Below are 20,470 nucleotides of genomic sequence, written 5' to 3'. Positions count from 1 at the left end.
TTGCAATTCCCTTACCTTGCTACGTTGAGAATAGAAATATTATGGACCCAGGGTAACTCATATCACATCACTCTACATACATTCGCTATAATTCTTTCATTTCATTGAATAATCATCTAAACACTACCCATAATTAAACCAATGGAATCTACAATGCTTCCAGTTATCAATGAACATGATGAAACATTTTATTATTGTTAATACTGGCTTGAAAAATAGTCCAAAAATTGTTTTGGAGAATTTGTGTAAAGTGGGATTTATCCATAAGGATGTATGGAGGTGGGGGTAATGTATTAGCATGGATAGAGGATTGGTTAACCAACAGAAGGCAGAAAGTTGGGATAAATGGGTGTTTCTCTGGTTGACAATCAGTGGTGAGCGGAGTGCCACAGGGTTCGGTGCTAAGCCTGCAACTGTTCACAATATACTGTACATTAACGACTTGGAAGAGGGGACCGAGTGTAGCATATCTAAGTTTGCAGATGACACTAAATTGAGTGGAAAAGCAAACTGTGCAGAGGACGCGGACAGTCTGCAGAGAGATATAGATAGGTTAAGTGATTGGGCAAGGGTCTGGCAGATGGAGTACAATGTTAGTAAATGTGAGATCATCCACTTTGGAAGGAAAAAAATAGAAGATCAGGTTATTATTTAAATGGTAAAAGATTGCAGCATGCTGTTGTGCAGAGGGACTTGGGAGAGCTTGTGCATGAATCACAAAAGGTTGGTTTGCAGGTACAACAGGTTGTCAAGAAGGCAAATGGAATGTTGGCCTTCATTGCTAGAGGGATTGAATTTAAGAGCAGGGAGGTTATGCTGCAACTGTACAAGGCACTGGTGAGGCCGCACCTGGAAATACTGCAAGAGTTCTGGTCTCCTTACTTGGAGAAGGATATACTGGCTTTGGAGGTGGTGCAAAGGAGGTTCAGCAGGTTGATTCTGGAGATGAGGGGTTTAGCCTATGAGGAGAGATTGAGTCGCCTGGGACTATACACGCTGGAATTCAGAAGAATGAGAGGGGATCTTATAGAAGCATATAAAATTATGAAAGGGATAGATAAGATAGAGGAAGGTTGTTTCCACTGGTAGGTGAGACTAGAACTAGGGGACATAGCCTCAAGATTCAGGGGAATAGATTTAGGACTGAAATGGGGAGAAACTGCTTTTCCCAGAGTAGTGAATCTGTGGAATTTTCTGCCCAGGGAAGCAGTAAGGCTACCTCATTAAATATATTTAAGATACAGTTAGATAGATATTTGCATAGTAAGGGAATTAAGGGTTATGGAGAGAAGGCAGGTAGGTGGATTTGAGTCCATGGCCAGATCAGCCATGATCTTATTGAATGGCGGAGCAGGCTCGACAGGCCAGATGGCCTACTCCTGCTCCTATTTCTTATGTTCTTATTTCCATAAGTCAGATCATTCGCAACCTGGGGAGCCCCTGTACTTGTTTTCATTCATCTTGCCCATGCCAGTAAAACCCCTATTAAAAAAAAATTGTCTAACCTGACACAGTATCCAAGAACAGGTTTCCCTGCCCTCCTGTTGAACTTGGCAGACATTGAATAGGAAATCACCAGAGGAACACAGCGAGCAAGTTCGGGACTTCAGGGTTTGTGCAGGAGTGCTGAGAATTACCTGCACTTATGCTGAGAAATAGCAGCACTTCCACATGGAACTGCCAGCAAAACACAGCAAAATCTGTGCCACGTTTTTTTTCCCTGCATGTTAATTTGACTTACATTTTAAATGTTGAACTTTGAAACAAAACGAAACCAAGCTGAGATATAGTATATGAGAGAAGCTAAAGGTGCCTCCAGCATCTCACCATCCACTGGGGTGAATACAAATGGACATGAATAATGCAATTATAGAAGGAAGTTTATAGGTGAGAAAATCAAGGGAAAGGGCAGGATACAGAATTTAAATGAGTAGCTCAAAGAAGTAGGAGTGGAGGGGTGATCAAAAAGTAGAGGGTTGGGAACAATGAGTAGGTGGGGAAGCATAAATGATTGTCTGAGGGAGAGATATGGGAGCCGTTAAAGGCAATTTTTCTCTACAATCCCCAATTCCAATAAAACTTTTATGTTGGTAGTTATTTTCCCCTATCACACCATACTACTGAAAGGAAGGTAGCGAAAAGGTAACCAATAAGTCAAATATCTATTCTCGTAGATAGTATATTTCCTCCATTAGTGAAATTACTGGCATCATTAGTTTTCCTTGCCATTTTTTACATAAATAAAAATATCTCACTATTCTTAACTGGAGAGCACAGACAACACTGGGATAGGGGAGGAAGATGAGACAACTTTTTGCATCGAAGGTAAACATCACCCTTCACAAGATTTCATAATTACAAACCAAAGATATAACTGATTAATGGTAGGAAATTATGACTCTGAGAAAATGCACGCTGTAAATCAGTACTTGTCCACTCGACTGGAACAAATACATTTAACAACTGGCTGAAACTGCTTGGATATTGTTGTTGACAGCAAAAAATCTAATGACTCTTGGAATGGACTTCCCCTTTCTCAATGCCAGTAACACTTAGATTTTTATGAAATTCCAGATTATCAACTGAATTTAAAAAGAATAGAATCTGAACTCTGCTCTCTGGATTGTTAGTCCAGGCCTCTGGATTATTGGTCTGATTATTTAACCACAGTGCCACAACAGTTCTCAATAGATGGTAGGTGATGAAATACCAAATGAAAATTTAAAAAATCATTTTTTCATTTTGAAAAGGTTTGGGAACAACAATCCACATACATTAGACCTGTTATTTTTAAGTAAGCAGTAAGTTTGCAAAACAATTAGCTTTAAAAACACTAACCAAATATAACATTTTCATGGTATTTTATGAAGATAATTTGCAAATTATATGTATCCACTTCAGTCCTACTGATGTCCCTTAATTCATTAGAGAAAGCTGTAAAGTATCATATACGATGCCCGAATCAATATCATCAACTTCAGGATTTCAGAGTTATGCAAATCCTGAAATTACTGTCAGTTTCACAGTAAAATGACCCCAACATGCATGGTTTCACAGCATCATTACAACCATAAAACCCAGATTAATAGTAGCCTCCTTTCTGCCTGTAAAATTACATGCTACAAACTACCTTCTGAACGTATTTTGCAAAAGCAACAATAATGTTCTCAGCCTATTTGACAAACATTTTCTCGAATTCTAATTTCCCAGCCTTAGTTTTGTCCCATCCACATTCACATATTTTCCTATTTGTTTTCCTCCCCATTTTCAATTTTCTTTCTATCAGCTACCTATGACCCAACTCTCTCCCCGGCAGCTGACTCCAATAGTGCACCTGATCTTTACTCCCAAGTACAATGCCTTTTGCCATCAATAAGTGACAGAAAATGAAAAGGCTCACTGGAACAAAGAAGTTAACTATGATTCGCAGAGAGCAACCTATGTTCTCATTTTCACGGGTTATAGGTAAAACATATTCAAATTAAAATGGAATCTATGCAAATTAGTCATCTGAAGGGTGAACAAATATTGGTGCTACTTTTTTTGTTTACTGGTGTTAATACTTATTCTGACATTTATTTTTTGGGGCCTTCCCTTCTAATCTCATGTGTTTGCTTATCAAACAATACTCTCATCACTGAAACAGGAAAGTTATTTTAAGGAAGCTATTACAAAAAATATACAATTGATAGATAATGCTGGTTGTTCCCAAAGTGTAATTAAAATGTAAATATATTTAATATATTACTGGGTTATTTCCAGTAAGATTTATTTACCTTTTCAAAGGAAAAATCCATGAACTTGTCCGTGACAGAATCATAGGTTTTGGTCTAAATTGAACAAAAACAGTAAACTTTTGCAGAATTCAAGATTATGACAACTGCAGAACATCTTGCCCATCCCCAAATTGTTAATATTTGTTCTATAGGACAAATTGCATGGTAATCCCGAAGTAATAATTTAACAGCAAGCCATGTATTACAATCTGCAATGTAAATATTTCCACCATCCTCTCTTTGATGTGTGGATTCTTTATTTCTATCAGTTTAAGGCACCTAACAATAATTATCAGAATCTTTCCAGTCATTTTTGACATGTTATTTGTGCAGGAAACAACAATTGATGCTCATCCCATCCTCATTCAGGCACTTCCCAGTAGAAATCAACTGTAGGAATCACTACTTATCCTCATCCATACCTCCCTGGATATTTCCATACAACACAGAAAGAATCCATTTTGGCCTCTTGAGTCTATGCCAGCTCACAGAGCAACCTCACCCCTTCACTATTTTTCCCTGCAACCTATTCTCTCCACATTCCCATCAACTCCACCCCCCCACCTCCACATTCTACTACTCACCTACACACCTGGAGCAATTTACAGTGGTCAGTTAACCTAACATATCTTTGGGTTGTGGGAGGAAACCGGAGCCGCTGAGGGAAACCTATGTGGTTACAGAAGGACATGCAAGCTCCACACAGATAGCACCAAAGGTCAGGATTGAACATGGGTTACTGGAGTTCTAAGGCAGCAGCTCTACTAGTGCCACTGTGCTGGCCCTAAATGAAATAATTGATAGGAGATCAGCAACATTTTGTGCCATGCATTAATTTTACCGAATTTGAAAATAAGAGAAAACAATTTGGGTCAGTTTAGTGAAGAAATTAATACAAATGGGGGAAAAAAAACATTAGGCCACAAAAAGATCATGTACAATTCTGATCAGCATATTCCAGGGAGGATACGAGAGCACAAGAGAACACCCAAGGGAAATCTACAAGAATGTTGCCAGACTTTGAGTTGAGAAGTAAATGGTTAGGCTGGAATGGTCTTTTGAGGAGATTAAGGGAAGATTTAATTTTTAAGGGAATGTTTTTAATCAAGGTGCATAAAATGATGCGAGGCTTAAACAGGGTAAACATGAAAAACTATTTCTCTGAGAGAGGTCGATAACAAGGATACACAGATTTAAGGTAACTGACTGGTAGTTTGGAGAGGAAATGAAAGAAGATTTTTAATACCTAAAGATGTAGGAGGACCTGACAGTCACTGCCTGGAAGCCTGGTGGGTTAGTAATACTATGCACATTTACAAGGCATCTGGAAGAGCCTCTGGAACGTCACAACCCATAGGCCTACAAACCAAGGTCCATGAGGTGGGATTGGCTTAAATCATGTGTTTGGCTCAGATGGACATGACAGAGTTTTCTATAATTCTTATACAACTTCAGCAGCAATTAGCTATCATCAGTCCCAGTTAAAAATGGTATGATCAAGCAAAGTCCAGATGAATTTTTGAGAAACTGGACTTTAATAACACTGTTTGCATAAAAAGGAGAGGATATAAAAAGGAAATAATACAGAGAAATTGTAAATGCATGAGTGTTCTTCTTTATAAAAGTATGTTGACAGTAAAGTTACAAAAAATTATGGGTAAATCATGCAATGGATGTATGTATCTTATGTTAAGAGCAGTATTATGTTACTGTCCATTTAGTGGTAGCCAAACTGATGTTTCCGGAGAAGAATCTACTTGCAACAGAACATTCTCAGTCACTAAGTTCTAGTAGCTTAAGTAGATGAATAAAGCAAGACAAAAATAAATGATGGCCAAATGAACTGTGTTATAAAGAGTGCAACACTGCACTTTATATTTCTTTAAAGATTTTAAAGATGTATTTTTTTTAAAGTTGCAACTTACTGTCATTTCTCCACCAAAGCATTCAGAGGCAAGTTGGGCAGAATCAAATGGTTTTACCTCAGCATCATTAAACAGATACCTTTTAAAAAAAAATTAAATGACCACATGTGAGACAAACTTAATGGCCTTTTATCATTCTGACTTCCAGTTAATTTGACACACTTTTGCATAAAACATATTTAATTTATGTGATCAAAAATATTTTTTGGTAAATTTCTTTATCCAACACTACTAATTTAGAATCTTTACTAAATAAATAGTGACAGAATGAAAATTCAGAAGTTTGTTGTGTTCATAACTAGTTTGCAAAACTGACTTTAAAATTGGAACTATAAAGATCAACTTACCATTTGTTGTTTTTGTAAGCATGAAGATTCACAATTTCTCTAATAAAACTGTAGTAATGCCCTCCATCTGCTGTTCCCGTGTGTACGGTCACTCCTATCAAATCATACTCAAAGCTTTCACTTTGTTTAACTTTACCATCCTCTTTCAAACCTAAAAGGATAATTAAAACCATCACCGTTGTGCTCAGTTCACCACAGATTTGCTAGTCGGTAACACCTAATTAGAAAAACTGCTCTGTTGTTAAATCATCCAAAAGTCCTCAAACAAAAGGCAAAAAATACTGGAAGTACTCAGGTCAACTAACATCTGTGAAAAGAGAAAATAGCTCATGTTTTAGGTTGATGAGCTTTTATAAGAAGTATTCTGACGCCAAATCATCTTAAAACATTAGCTCTTTCCCGTACCCACTCCACAGAAACTGTCTGACCAACTGAATATATCCAGCATTTCCCATGTTTTACTTCAGATAGTCAGATTTACAGTATTGTACTTCATTACTACTGGGAACTTATAGGTGAAAATGGAAGAGGATCAATCAATGGAAATTGGTGCAATAGCAAGAAACTCTTATAACTCATTCCATCACAGCACAGAGAAGGGAGAGATATCAAAGCTCATAATTCCCTAAGCTACAAACAGAATTGTTTTCCATCAAGAATATAATGTTTCTTGTAACAAAACAAACTGAAATAAATTTACCGGTGGGGGTCAGAGAAAGAACCTTGCACAAATGTGTACTATACAACATTCCTTCTCTTTTAAAAATAGATTATCATTGATCACTTCAGCAGCACAAAATGCAACAATAAACATACTGTGATCGTACTGGAGACTATATCTGAGGGTTGATTTCAGCATATACAGTATTATGAGAGAACTAAGTTAACCATCATGGAATTTACCATTCGAATAATGGTACTAAAATTAGTTAAAAAAAAAACAGCATGCATATGTGAAGAACTGTACATTTTACAGCAAAACCAAAGATTAATGAAAATTTATTTTTTTATCTGGTGTAAAGATTTAAAATAAACTAGATAACATTGTGCAGTACCATCTATCCGGTCATTTTTTCCCATTAGATAATCTTCAGTGTATGGGGTCATGTCAAGACGGAGGGGAAAAGAGAAATGAGTGTTGACTTTCTCTTTCATCATTGTAACCATATTGAAAGTATATCGCATGGTATTGAAACTCAAGATTCGTGGTAATTTCTTAAAACAAGCCCTGCGAAAGACAAAGTTAAAAAAAAGCACAAGGAAGATGTTACATGCTTTGGTCATTGCAAGGGTATAATGAAACTGAATTCAGCAATACACTGTTATTTTTAGATGTATTTCATTCGCTTTAAATACAAGACCAATTATCCCTCTTGCAAAACACCTTTTTCTGATTGATTTTCCATTACACAGAGATAATACCACATTCTAATACTGTGATGGTAGTGGTGGTGAGCAGGGAAAAGCTTACACAGAAGTACCCTTGAAACCATTCCATAACACACTGATAAAGTTTTCCACATTTTTCCAACTATCTAACTACTCAAAATCTATTCATGGTCACGTGTATGAATGTCTTGGAGCTTCCAACTTTCTCATTGTTATATGATGCTATGAAATAAAGGCCATCACTGATTAACAATTGTGAAAACATCTAGATGTATTTACTGTAGAATCAAACCTTTTCTCAGCCCGTACTTTCTTCCCACATTGAGAACAAGTGTACATGTTATCACCTTCCAGAGTATCTTTAATAGTAACTTCATCAAGTGACTCCTAAAAGAACATAATACATTTAAAATCAGCACTGTTTTATACAATTACACCAAGTTTAACATGCTACACTAATTTAAAAATATTTTAAAATGTTGAGTGGCATCAGTACATGCTTTGCAATTTTAATATAACCATAACAAAATGACGGTTAATGCATGAATACACAGTTATGAGAAAGCCACTGATTGTAGAGAAATGAACCTTCTTTTAAAAAAAGCACTGGAGCCTTATCTAATGTAGGATAGTTTAAGAGTCAGCGCTAATTACTTTTTAAAAGAGGCATTAATTCTATAGATAGGTAACAATGACAAACATAAATTTATAACTCTTTTATTAAATTCTGTTTTCTCAAAAAGAGTTCTCAAGTGGCATTCCTCATTGTATACACTATTGTTTGAAATATTAAGTCCAGCATTAGGTAGAATATTGACATGTTGTATTTTCTTGCAGTTTCAGAGTTAAAGAGGTGTCAATTTAGCTTTGTTTTTATCAATCTTCATTAATAAATTATGTTATTTTAGGCATATGGAATTATGTATAACTTACATAAATGTTTTTCATATCAGCTACTTGGCATCTAACTGTGTAGAATTCCTCAGCTGTCTGGCTAACATGTTCACAATCCTGAGTTTAAAAAAAATTGTTAGTTTAGTATTTATCACAAACACTATTTATTTTCATAATGAAAGGTGCTCAAAATTCAAAATTAAACACTTACCAGTGATACAACATTATTCGTTATAACCCCTCCAAATAAGCTCTTCACTGTGTTTTTCTAATTAATAAAAAGTCAATTTTAGAAAAATATAGCCTTTATTATCTGCTATTAAACAAATGCAAAGAATGACTTTCAAGCTTACCAGATCAGGAGACATCTCTTCAATTTTTGTTATCAGATCGGTGAAAAATTCAGTCATATCTTTCTGTTCTCCAGTGTTCAAAGGCTGTTTGTCCATGGTGTAGGTTTTGCAGAATGGTCTTGGATTATATGCTTTACGTTCACTTTCCTAAGTAATGATATTTCAAAAGAAATTAACTAATTTTCATATCTTAAGTACTGCTCTCAGTAGGAACTTTTATTATCCAGTGAACTACTCACCATGAGATATGTGAACATTTTTTGCAATTCAAGAAGTGTTGTTTTATGCTTTATGTCTTCTGAATACTAAAAAAGGAAAACATCAAAAAAATTTAAAAATTGACCTCTGCATCTGAAAAGGATTGCATGTACAGATTAAAATAGAACTTTGTTTCAACTACCCAGGCAATTCTTTCAATACAACATTTAGAGATGCATGGCAAATAAATAGCAAGTTACATGAATAAATTATTGGACCCATGTTTTCATATCTCTATGACCTTCCAGCTTGTTCATAACTTAAGTGGATAGTGATTGGTCCATCCTCTGACTCACCTGTTATATCCAATCAGCTATGATGTTCTTCCTGCTCTATTCTATTGCCTTCCACCCAGCAGATCCATCAAATCTTAAGTACAAATCCACCTTACTAACACTGAAGATGCTAAGTGCTGTTTGGATTTAAACACAGTTGTTCAGTTGGAGGACATGTAGAACAAGAGATAGGGAGAGTCACGTGAGAAAGAGTATTAGATCAGGGATGCAGTCTGGAGATAGGCACAGACAGCTGTATTCCAGTGAGTACATTATAATGCAAACAAATATTGAGAAATTGTGCTTTGAAGCATTGGATTATTTATGGATATTCTTAGTCTTACAATGGGAAAAATTGTGTTTAAACCCCATACTCTTCATTGGCAGTGAAGCATTTTGGCATGTCCTGAGATTGCAATAGACCTTAAAAAAATATATATTTTTTTAATTTCTTCTTAGATTCATCTAGTTCTTTGTTAATCAGCAGTATTACTCCAATTTTCAAGTCTGTCCATGTACTCTCAAAAAATGTTTATTTATCCACCGAAACTATATTAGCTTCCTAATTTGGGATATTAGCCTTATGATAGGCATCTTCATTTTGCATCAATTCCTCTTATAAATTGAGACATTTGAGTACCAAAGGTCATATGCCAGCAAGAATGAAAAGACTAAAAAAAATTTAAGAATCTGGTCATATTTGGAAAATGCTGATTTGAAAAATGAGTATAGTTTGGGGAGAAGGCAGTGGTGGTGGTGGGGGGTGGGGGGGGAAGATAAGCTAAAAATTCTATTGTTCCAATTGTGGAAGCACTATGAGGCAGAAGGAAAGGGGATGAGGAAAGTAAGGAGTAGCATGGAAGGAGAGCAGAAGATAAAGGGAATAAAAAGGAAAATAAAAATTAATTTACAAACGAAAGTGAACCGTGAAGTGGACAGGTGGTAGAAATAATAAACTGTAAAATGTTTAAAAATGCAATAAATTAGTAACAAGATGCTTAATGAGGGAAGCACATTGGCTGTAGGTTCACTTCAATATTGTGGGATTTGTCAGCTGATTCCCTTTCCATGCGTGTGACACAACACAAGCAATGGACCCTTCAGCTCTGAAACTTGTGTAAGTTAACATGTTAGTTAAGTTAGTTATGATTCAAAAGCTCCATTGTGAACTCGCCATTTCTGCAATCTGCATAGCCTCCTTCGTTCTTAGCCCTCTTTCTTCCATAGCCAGAGACAACTGGCTCTGATACTGGCTGTATTTCAGCCTAGCCTATGTTCAAACTACAAGTTTAAAGCTATTTGTGCAGAGCCCACTGCCTGTACCCTGACCATACTTCATTGTTGTTTTCCATTGTGCTCTTTTGAAAAGCAATACATCTGCTCAAACTTGACTCCACAAATCCTGGATTCCTCCAAGTTAGACAAAATTAGATTAGAATTGGATAGGTTACTCTGTAACACAAGAAACATGTACTGTGCCTAAGCTCTTTAACATGCTGTAAGTGAGCACTTCTCAGTTTTGGATCCCAAACTCCTCTATTTCTCTGGGCATCAAACACATTAACGCATTAAACTACACAGTTGCACTAATTTGCTGTGCCTTTGGCTCTCCTGCTCAATTGCTTAAATCTTTAAATTTTGATCAGTTTAAAATTGCAGAGTTTTTGTGATTGGCAACCTAAGTGGTTCTTCACCTTTAGCCAAAATCTCAGATCCAGATGAATTGTATGGGGATCCCAAATTTTCATCAGTTTAATGCTGTGCAGCTAATTTTTCACACCATTTAGATTCTAAATAACACAGAAATATTTCCATTCCTCTCACTTCATTCCCTCCAAAATGTATGTTCACTTATGAATAAGGCCACTGCTCTCCATGAACTTATTGTGAGTGATTGTATTGAAATCACAGCCTTGAGAGAATATGGCTAATGGCAGACACCTGCGGCACAGTAGCGCAGCAGTTAGCGCGACGCTATTACAGCGCCAGTGATCGGGGTTCGATTCCCATAGCTGTAAGGAGTTTGTACGTTCTCCCGTGTCTGTGTGGGTTTCCACTGGGTGCTCCGGTTTCCTCCCACATTCTAAAGGCGTACAGGTAGGTTAATTTGGGGTTTAAAATGGGCAGCGTGGACTCGTTGGGCCGGAAGGGCCTGTTACCATGCTGTAAATAAAATTTTTTTAAAAAATTTAATTTCCAGGATGTAGATGCATCTACTGGTAACTTTTGAACCTCCACTGTCTTTAAATTGTGTAACTGCCTGTCAGCATCATGACTGGCTATTTTCAACCACTGTAGAGTTTTCATGCAGCTGAAACCTTGACCCACAATTTTCCTACCTCTAAACTTGACTGTTTCAATGCATATTTGGCAGGCTCCCTCATTCTGTCTCTTGAAAACTTGAGGTCATCCAAAACAGCAAGTTAAACAATCCTTGTTACTCAGCACCTGTTACTCTGTCCCAGTATCTCCTTAAACAACTGGGTGTCAATTTTTTGCTGGATAATAGCTCTGTAAAGTGGATGTTATGCTCCACTAAAAGTGCCACATAAATACAAGTAGCAGCAATTATTATATGTTTAAATAAAAGATTGATAGTCTTTATAACAACTCATAGGTATGCCTGCTATTTGAAGAGGTAACACCTCTTGCTGGCAACAGTATAGGTGATTTTTATTATTTTGGTGGATTTCAGTGGCTGGCACTTATTTTTTTTAAGTTATATGGAAAGCAATACAAACACAATGATGTCAATAGGTGCTCTACCGCCACGTCAGTCTTTCAAAATCGACAGCATAATTACTGCAGAGGGGTAAAAAATATTACAAGAAAACATCTATAATAGAAGCATGACACTGGTAACATTAAAACTTTCAAAGCTTGATCAGGCATTGTAACTAGTGTACATTTTGAGACTTCTCACCACAAATATGGTGCAAATGATGTCTACCTAGGCAGACTGGGCCATGGAAAGATTCAGTGACAAACCAGCACCAGAAATGGCAAGACTTTTTCATACCTGCTGCTCATACAAAGTGGCCCTTTCAATATGTACATTCAACCAAAAAATAAAGATTAACAATGAAACATTTGTCGAACATTGTATAGCATTACAAAAACTTACCAAATGATATGCATGACCACAAAAGCAACTCTTGAAATTATTCCATAATCTACTCATGCTTGGGAAGCAAATTTCACAATGCTAGAGATCATTTCTAGAGGCTAATTTATCCTTGAAGTTGTATGAGATTTGTTATTCATCAGATAGCATGGTAGGTAACCATAGCGTTTGAGTTAAGTTACTGGTCTCATGCCCCAGTAAAGATCCAGAGACACTGGTATGAATTCCATGCAACAACTGGGAAATTTAATTACATTTTTAATGAACAAAATCTGGAATTAAAAAGCCAATATCAGCAATGGTGACTATGAAACCACTGGACTACTATAAAATCCCATCTGATATCCTTTGGGGAAGGAACTCTGCTGCCCTTTCCAAGTCAGGTCTTTGTGGTCCAAAGTTCTGTGGTTTCACCAGCAAGCACAGAAAGTCAGTTAGCTGTCTCAAACTACTATGTTGGAACACAAGAACAAAACTGGTTACACCACGTGACATTGACCTGTTCATTTGTTTTGGAAATGGTAGTAGCAGGATCTATTAGGCTTGGCATGTACTCCTCAACACAACTGGAATCATGTGTCTACTTTGGAAAAGGTATTAATACTAAAACAATATTCAGAGTTGGTGATACTCTCAAAATCATGTTTAGACCAATCCCCAAGATTCTACTGCCATCCACATATATGTCCTGCCCCACCACAATTACAGCCTTATTTGGTGTCAACACAATGACTTAAAATCAGTGGTTCTTGGAGCAGACAACATTGACCTCACTCCTTGAAGTCTCATGGCATTAATTCAAACACAGACATAAAGCCTCCTGCTGATAATCACCAACTTCCTCAGCTGCTGAACAGGACAGTATTTGGTAGATGCACTTAGAGCAACTAGTGCACAGAATTGTGTATGGGTGCACGCGACCGTACCAATTTATCTGCTGCAAATGTACATGTCTGTGATAGTACTCATAAGATTGACCCAACGGAGCCCTTCAAAAGACAAAGTTCACATTATGAATACATTCCATCATGCTAAATGGGACAGGTTCAAAATAGCTCCAGCAGCTCAAAGCCAAGCATTCTTGAATCCTTGTGAACATTCAACAGCAGCAGATTCTGCCACAACCACAAAGAAAACTGCTCAGCCTATTCCTCACGCTACCATTACCATTAACAGAGGACTAATCCTGTTCAATACATGTAGAGGAAAATGCTAGGAGAAATTGTACATGCTGCCAACTTGATGAAACTAAAACATAATGAAACATTTATGCAAATCAGAGAAAATAGGATTCAATGCACAGTTAATCAATCACACAATCCACAAACTAAATTGGAACTCTATCAGGTCTAGTTGACAATGGTGGAGAGCTAATGAGAAAGGGAAGTTCCAACAATATTCCCATATTGCAGAGCCCAGCATATTAAGTGCCAATGCCAAGGCTGTGGCATTTGCAACAATATAACAATATTCAGAAGCGTTGAGTGAATCATTCATCTCCACCTCTTTCTAAGGTTTCTAATGCCACAGCAGCCAGTGTTCAGCCAACTTGATATCAAGTAATGACTATAATAATTGAATTCATCATTAAAGACAATGGAACCTGTCAACATCATGACTGTAGTGTTTCTGCACGCCTAGCACTAGCATCTAAAAATGTCCACACACATCCTGGCCACAAAAAAAAGCAGGATTAAATCTATTCATACATCTTCAAGAAATGAAGAAGTCCATCATGGCTTGCAGCAAGACCTGGAAAACATTCAGGTACTGCAGATAAATGACAATATCCACAACATTCAACAGTCATGTGACAATTGGGGTTGCTGAGCTTTCTCATGGAAAAAGAATGTCGTGTTTCTTAAGTCAGAGCTGAAGAACCTACAAATATAGAAGAACTTTGAAATCTAACTGGAAAAGCATACATTTACAGCAGATGTAAAACAACAGTTCCTGGAAATCAATTTGCCTAGTACACAAGATCACCGTGGTTCAATTTCAATAAAACAAAGCAAAGGGGGAAGCTGGAGAGGATTGGACAAAGTACATAATCATCCCTCAGAATCAGAATCAGGTTTATTATCACTGACACATGTCGTGAGATTTGTCGTTTAGCGGCAGCAACACAGTGCAAGATATAAAAATTACTGTAAGTTACAAAATAAATAAATAGTGCAAAAGAGGAATAACGAGGTAGTGTTCATGGACCATTCAGAAAAATACAAACTACTGGAGGAACTCAGCGGATCAAGCAGCATCTGTGCGGGGGAAGGAATTGTTGACATATTGGGTTAAGACATTGTATCAGGACTGACAGTGGAGAAGGAAGATAGCTGGTATGAAGAACAGAGGAGGAGGGGTGAGGCAGTGGGCAGTAGGTAAGTGGACTGAGGATTGGTGAGGTATGATGGATAGAAGGAGCCAAGTGCCATGTACGGAGAGGGAGGGGTGGAGTTGGGACACAAAGGCAGGTGGGTGATTTTCAGAGACAATATCTTTCAACAATGGTATATTTAGCAGTTTATTAGAGTATATGGAAAAAAATTGCTTTGGCTGATCACAATATTAGTTGAGATGATTTAAAGAAGATAAAAATCACAGATGGTGGAAATCTGAAATAAAAACAGAATTTGTTGGACTCTGAAATCAAAACAGAAATTGCTGGGAATTCTGATAAAAAGTCATCAACCTGAATTTCTGACCGTTTTTCTCTCTTCACGTAAGTTGTGTGGCCTGCTAAGAATTTCAAGCATTTAGTGTTTTTATATCAGTTGAGATGATTTTTTGTTTAAGAAAGCAACAGATAAGGCCATGTTGATACAAAGATACTGTGCCACATTCTTCAAGGGGAAAAATAGGTACAAAATGTTCCGTGCTAGCAAGAATCTCAGTTATTTCACTTTTGCGCTAAAGTTGGAGCAGAATCGTCCGAAGACATTTGACAAATATATACCCACTGTAATGCTGCTAAAGACATAATCCAAATGCCCTTGAAGTGCACTCTGGTGCTTAACCATATATGCATAAAGAAATCCATTTAGAGACCACCACCAGTGAAAGACAAATCAGCCTTTTAGATTGTCTTCAATACCCCATTACTCATAAATACACTATGAAAAGCAGGAAAAACTACCATGGTGACATTAGTAATGTTTGCCTTTTGTCTTCCTTTGTTGTACAATATGAAATATTCCCTCTTCTGAGTTGCAGTATTTGCTTTTCCAGAAAGGGCAAAACAAAATGACTATGGATTTCCTGTGGTGTTATTCAGACCAATAGCCTGGAGTACAGCACAAGATCTGTTAGAAGGGTAACTGCAACTTCAATAAATCTATGGCTCCAAGCCTTAAGAACCCAGTAAGAAATAACATTATTGTTTGAAATCTAACTTTGCTTTGGATATTATTTTTCATAATCTATCTAGAATTTAGACAACGATTGCCAAATTTTACCAGCTCAACGAAGAATTATTAAAAGGAAAGAACACCTTTCCTTTTCCTCTTCACAACATAGCACCTCTATTGCTCACTTAAAGTCCATTCCTAATGTTCATCATTAAGGTTACATGAATAACTTCAATGGTACCAACTTTCAATGTATATTTTAGCAGCTTGAACTTGTTCACCTGTGAAAATTTGAGTCTTAATAATGTTACAGATTTAAATTCGTCTCTGATCTGGTTACCCCAATGTCTGAAACTCAATATTTTATTCTGTTTTAAAATTATTTCAAGGCTCAACTCTTTCAATATCATGGCAACCTCCTCCAGCCTAACCACATACATCAGGACAGTTTCTCTGACTGGTCTCCTATGAATTTCCATCTTCTGTAACCCTACCAATAGTGGCTATGTCTTGAAGGGCCTTAGCCCCATGTAGTGGAATCCCACCTCAATGTTCTCTCATCTTCCTATTTTTTTTAAAAAGATGTTAGTTAACATCCATTTATTTGACAAAACATTTTGTCACCTCTGATGTTGTTAAGATTGCTCAGAATTCCTTCCTTGGTTGAACAGAGATTCTCCCTTATTTCCTCAGTAGCTCGAATCTTGTGGTGCATTTCTACATTGGCTCCATTTACTTGAATATCTTCCAGCCAGAGACTAGAGAATACTTGAGGCACAGTCCCTTCAGAGGATTGTATACTTTAATCTAACCTCATGATACTTGGATTTGTATAAAATTAAGTTTTATTTGGCAGAATAGAAGAAAGAAAAATAGGAGAAGACATGAAATTATACGTAACTTATAATTACACTTCAGTTTATAGAACAATGAATCAATGCATTAAGCCAAAAAAATCAGGTTTACCAGTGGTGGGAACTAATTTATTTCAAGCATCAAGGGATCTGTTTCCAGCTTAGTTTTCATATTAACCTCACAAAAGCTTGTACAATAGAAGTTGAGGCATAGTTAATTAAGAGGTTAGCTTCTCAAAGCAAATGCTGATTTATAACTCAAGTTACAATGTTATTTCTTCAGAATGGAGTAATTCTGCTGCACCTATCACCTGTGGTTTGTTTCCAACTGAGGAATTCCTGTAAACGTTGGTCTTCTAAATGCCTTACATGATGGAAATCTTGGGTTTTAAAAGCATTATTTTTATAGGAGTAAAGAGCAACAGAGAAAACATGCTGCAATTTCCAGGTCCTAGAACAATAATAAATTATGCCAGAAGATTGCACTAAGTGTGTATAGGACCATCTCTGCAGTTCAGAAGGAACAAAAAGGTAACATGAAATGAGTAATTTTGCTCACTGTTGAAGGAGAGATCAGACACTGAAATGAAAGGAGGATTTCCATTTGATTATTAGCTTTTAATTGTGTTTTAAAAGAAGGGTCAGATGTCCTAAGAGAACATCCTGAACATGGGATGCAAGTCAGTCTTCGAGAAAGTGATCTCGAGTTGACCAAACAACCATAACCAATGTCACAGAAGATTCACCAACTCTGGTTAAAATGAACACAGTAAAACTTGAAATATACAAAACTCAATGACAAAGATGAAATATGTTCCTATTAGATCATATCCACATCAACTTTTTTTTTACCATTACAGTGCACACTTATTTATCTATGTTTTCTAAAACAAAATCAGAACTTAGAAGTATTCAAATGCTTAATCTTTATGTTGGATTGCATAAATTGCATATCTACTTTTACTGATAAGTTTTTTAAATAACCTCTTGATTAATATTTGACTGGATTTATCATCATGCTCAGTTTGCTATATACATCATACTCAACCTTTCAATGGTACTTACCTTAGCTGTAAAAATGGCCTGTCTGGCCTCCGGTATCATATAGAGCTGCTGAATGGTGGAAGCCAAGTAACAGGTTGCTCCAAGATTCGTCAAACCCACAAACCTGCACTCAGCTCGCACATCATCATGAGGCCAGTAATCCCACTTGTATGGTGCATGAGATGCTATATAAAAAAGTGAATTTAAAATCAAAATAATTGTGCTACTGTACAAAAGTTCATCACATCAACGTGCAAGCTTAATGAAAAATGCATCATAAAATTAATAATTTCATTTCTTGCACATTTCTTTAATCCTGAAACAGATGACTTTTTACAGAAACACTGACAATGTTTAGTCTTTCAAGTTGTCATTTTCTGATTGTATATGTAACTCTTCATATTTAATTCATTGACAATGAAATTATAAATGCTGAAAAAAAATTCTGACTGCTGCAAGCCAGCAGCCAGAAACGTTGCATAGAACAATGTTTCTAAAATAAAGAGCAAGGTGGAACCTAATAAGGACCAGATACTTTCAAGCAAACTAAGGTTTTCCACAATAAAGAAAACATTCATCACAGCAGAACTTAATGAATGCTCAGCTCCTGAAACTTGCACCAAAAGGCCCGTCAGACTTGTGTCTGAAAAGGGGTGCAAAGGGAAACTTCAGTTCAAACAAGGAAGTTTGGTCTTCATTATATTGCATGTTATGCTATAGACTCCAGAGATAACAAGTGAAAGCAAGCTGAATCTCTCTACAATAAAACCTTGGCTCATTTCTCAGCTTTGCAAACAAGAGGTAGTTTACATTTGTGCTGCAATTAGTAACCATCTCAAACAAGGGAAAAATTATTCCTTGTCCCTTGACTTTCAACTGTATCATCATGTCTGAACATTACAACATCAATATACTGTTCGGAAGCTTAAATGAACAAGCTGCATTATCATCTATGTATCAAAAACATGGCGGAAGTTTGGAAGGCTGCAACTAGAGACTCACTTTAAGCTCTAGAAATCCTCTCACCAGCTGTCCTTTCTCTACACACCTCCACCTACTTGAATCAACGAAGATGTGAGCATTAATGTCACATGAACACCATCACCAAGTACACTACCAAAAATAAAGTCATAAATCTTCTAATTTTGACATACCTATATTTTCCTTCCCAATCAAATTCATGGGATTCCCTACCAAACAACTTTGCAAAATCATCAGAACCGAAAGGGCTGAAGTTGTTCAGAAAGGTCACCGCCACTTAGGATGGGCGATAATTGGGACTCACAAAGGATTTCAACATTGCCAAATCAAAATTATTTCAGAACAGTTTGAATTTTAACATTACTTTGCATTAACTTATTGCAAAAAGGACAGGATCGTTCTTATTTGGATGGTCTGATACAGAGAGGACACTTCTAGTTTCAAATAAATCACATGGGAGTTTCTATCGCCAAATGCCTTTACTTTTCTTAGTATACCACTATATGTTCTGTGATAAGAATTTGGATGCAACCAAATGTAGAGTGAGAAATTATAACTGTGGAAGTGCCATTTATTTGATTCTCACAAAAGATTAGTTACTTGGTGCAAAAATGTGAATGTTTTTAAGAAATAGCCTATTTATATAACATTTCCCTTCCTACTACTTTAAATGATGCTATGATCTATTTATTTAGATACCAAAATGGTGGACAAATTTTACTATTTAAGTGCAAATTTTGCAAATTTATAGCCTTTGGACATTTGCATTCTTTTAAAATATGTCCAAACTTGCTAAGTTCAGTCACCCTGCATCAGTATCCAAAATTAGACAGATGTTAAAAGACATTACAATTTCTTGGTGGGAATCAAAACAAAATTAGTTGTGAAGCATGTGCTTGGAGAATATTCTCCTGCATCTAGTCAAGTGCAAGTTTAATCTAATGCCATGAAAAATACAAATCATGAGAATCACAGAATGAAAATTCCTTTTCATTGGTACTAAATATTCAGTAATGGATTACAAGCACAAATTTGTTCTGTCGAAGTTTCATGCCAAGTGATTACTTTTCGAAAGAGCAAATATCTTAACACTTGGTATTCAGTAACATCAACAATTTGGACTTGCACTACATTGCATTTTTAACATTGGTAATGTATGGACACACTTTACAAAGGAGGGGCTGGCAGTGCAAGGGTTGGTGAAGGTGGCAGCAGGGAAAGTTAAAACTATTACAATATGTAGAACAGCTGAGCTGTGCCATAATGGGAGATCACAGGCATTAGTCAGGGATGAGATTTGTGAAGATTTGTACAATAGTGAAGAGAACAAGGGCCAAGATACTTAGGAAGGAAATTCAAAGGAGGACCTAATTAATAATCATTGGACTGACAGGAGGAAGGAAAATAAAAGAGATCTTAACAGAAAACAATAGGTTGTCAGGGTTGACGCAAAAGTCTGAGAAGAGGCCTTTTGAGTGAGTTGAAGGGGACAGAACCGTAAAACTCAGCAAAGCTATGGAACTTATTGCACAGATATAGATGGGTGTTTCTTGGACCAGGTGGAAAACATGCAAAGCGGTAGAGGAATAAGAATAATTTAATTTACAAATAACAAATGCATGGATACAAATTTGATGGCAAAAGAGCTGAGGTATAGGCAGAGGATGTGCTGTGAAAGAAGTAATTATTCTTGGTAATGAATCAGACATGGCATTTAAAACTCCACTCTGGACTGAGCAGAATGTCATGATTTTGTGCTATGTAGTTCAGTGTGCAGCTGCAACCAATTGAGTTTGCAACTGGTGGCAGCACCCATAAATTAATGTCCCGATACAGTTAATGAGTGGTTGTTATGCTCAGAAGTGGTGCTGAGGTGCTCAGCGGACATATAGAAACTAACTATAAC

At 36.6% G+C, this 20,470-nt stretch overlaps 1 protein-coding gene across 7 annotated transcripts in view; it reads right to left on the bottom strand.

Annotated features, from left to right (window-relative positions):
• Nucleotides 1-20,470, bottom strand: part of usp34 (ubiquitin specific peptidase 34) — a 186,246-nt gene that overhangs the window by 44,372 nt on the left and 121,404 nt on the right. For all 7 annotated transcript variants that reach the window (XM_052011351.1, XM_052011354.1, XM_052011353.1 and 4 more), the window contains 10 exons: nucleotides 17,605-17,768; nucleotides 8,924-8,989; nucleotides 8,685-8,831; nucleotides 8,543-8,599; nucleotides 8,371-8,448; nucleotides 7,730-7,824; nucleotides 7,104-7,276; nucleotides 6,049-6,199; nucleotides 5,702-5,780; nucleotides 3,777-3,830 (listed from right to left, as the gene is read on the bottom strand). In XM_052011351.1, coding sequence (XP_051867311.1) covers nucleotides 3,777-3,830; nucleotides 5,702-5,780; nucleotides 6,049-6,199; nucleotides 7,104-7,276; nucleotides 7,730-7,824; nucleotides 8,371-8,448; nucleotides 8,543-8,599; nucleotides 8,685-8,831; nucleotides 8,924-8,989; nucleotides 17,605-17,768 — 1,064 coding nt within the window. The remainder of the gene's footprint in view (nucleotides 1-3,776; nucleotides 3,831-5,701; nucleotides 5,781-6,048; nucleotides 6,200-7,103; nucleotides 7,277-7,729; nucleotides 7,825-8,370; nucleotides 8,449-8,542; nucleotides 8,600-8,684; nucleotides 8,832-8,923; nucleotides 8,990-17,604; nucleotides 17,769-20,470) is intronic.

The sequence above is a fragment of the Pristis pectinata genome, chromosome 3, assembly GCF_009764475.1.
Source record: "Pristis pectinata isolate sPriPec2 chromosome 3, sPriPec2.1.pri, whole genome shotgun sequence".
Classification (NCBI taxonomy): domain Eukaryota; kingdom Metazoa; phylum Chordata; class Chondrichthyes; order Rhinopristiformes; family Pristidae; genus Pristis; species Pristis pectinata.
Note: the sequence above shows the minus strand (reverse complement) of the source record. Positions and strands in the feature narration are given on the sequence as shown.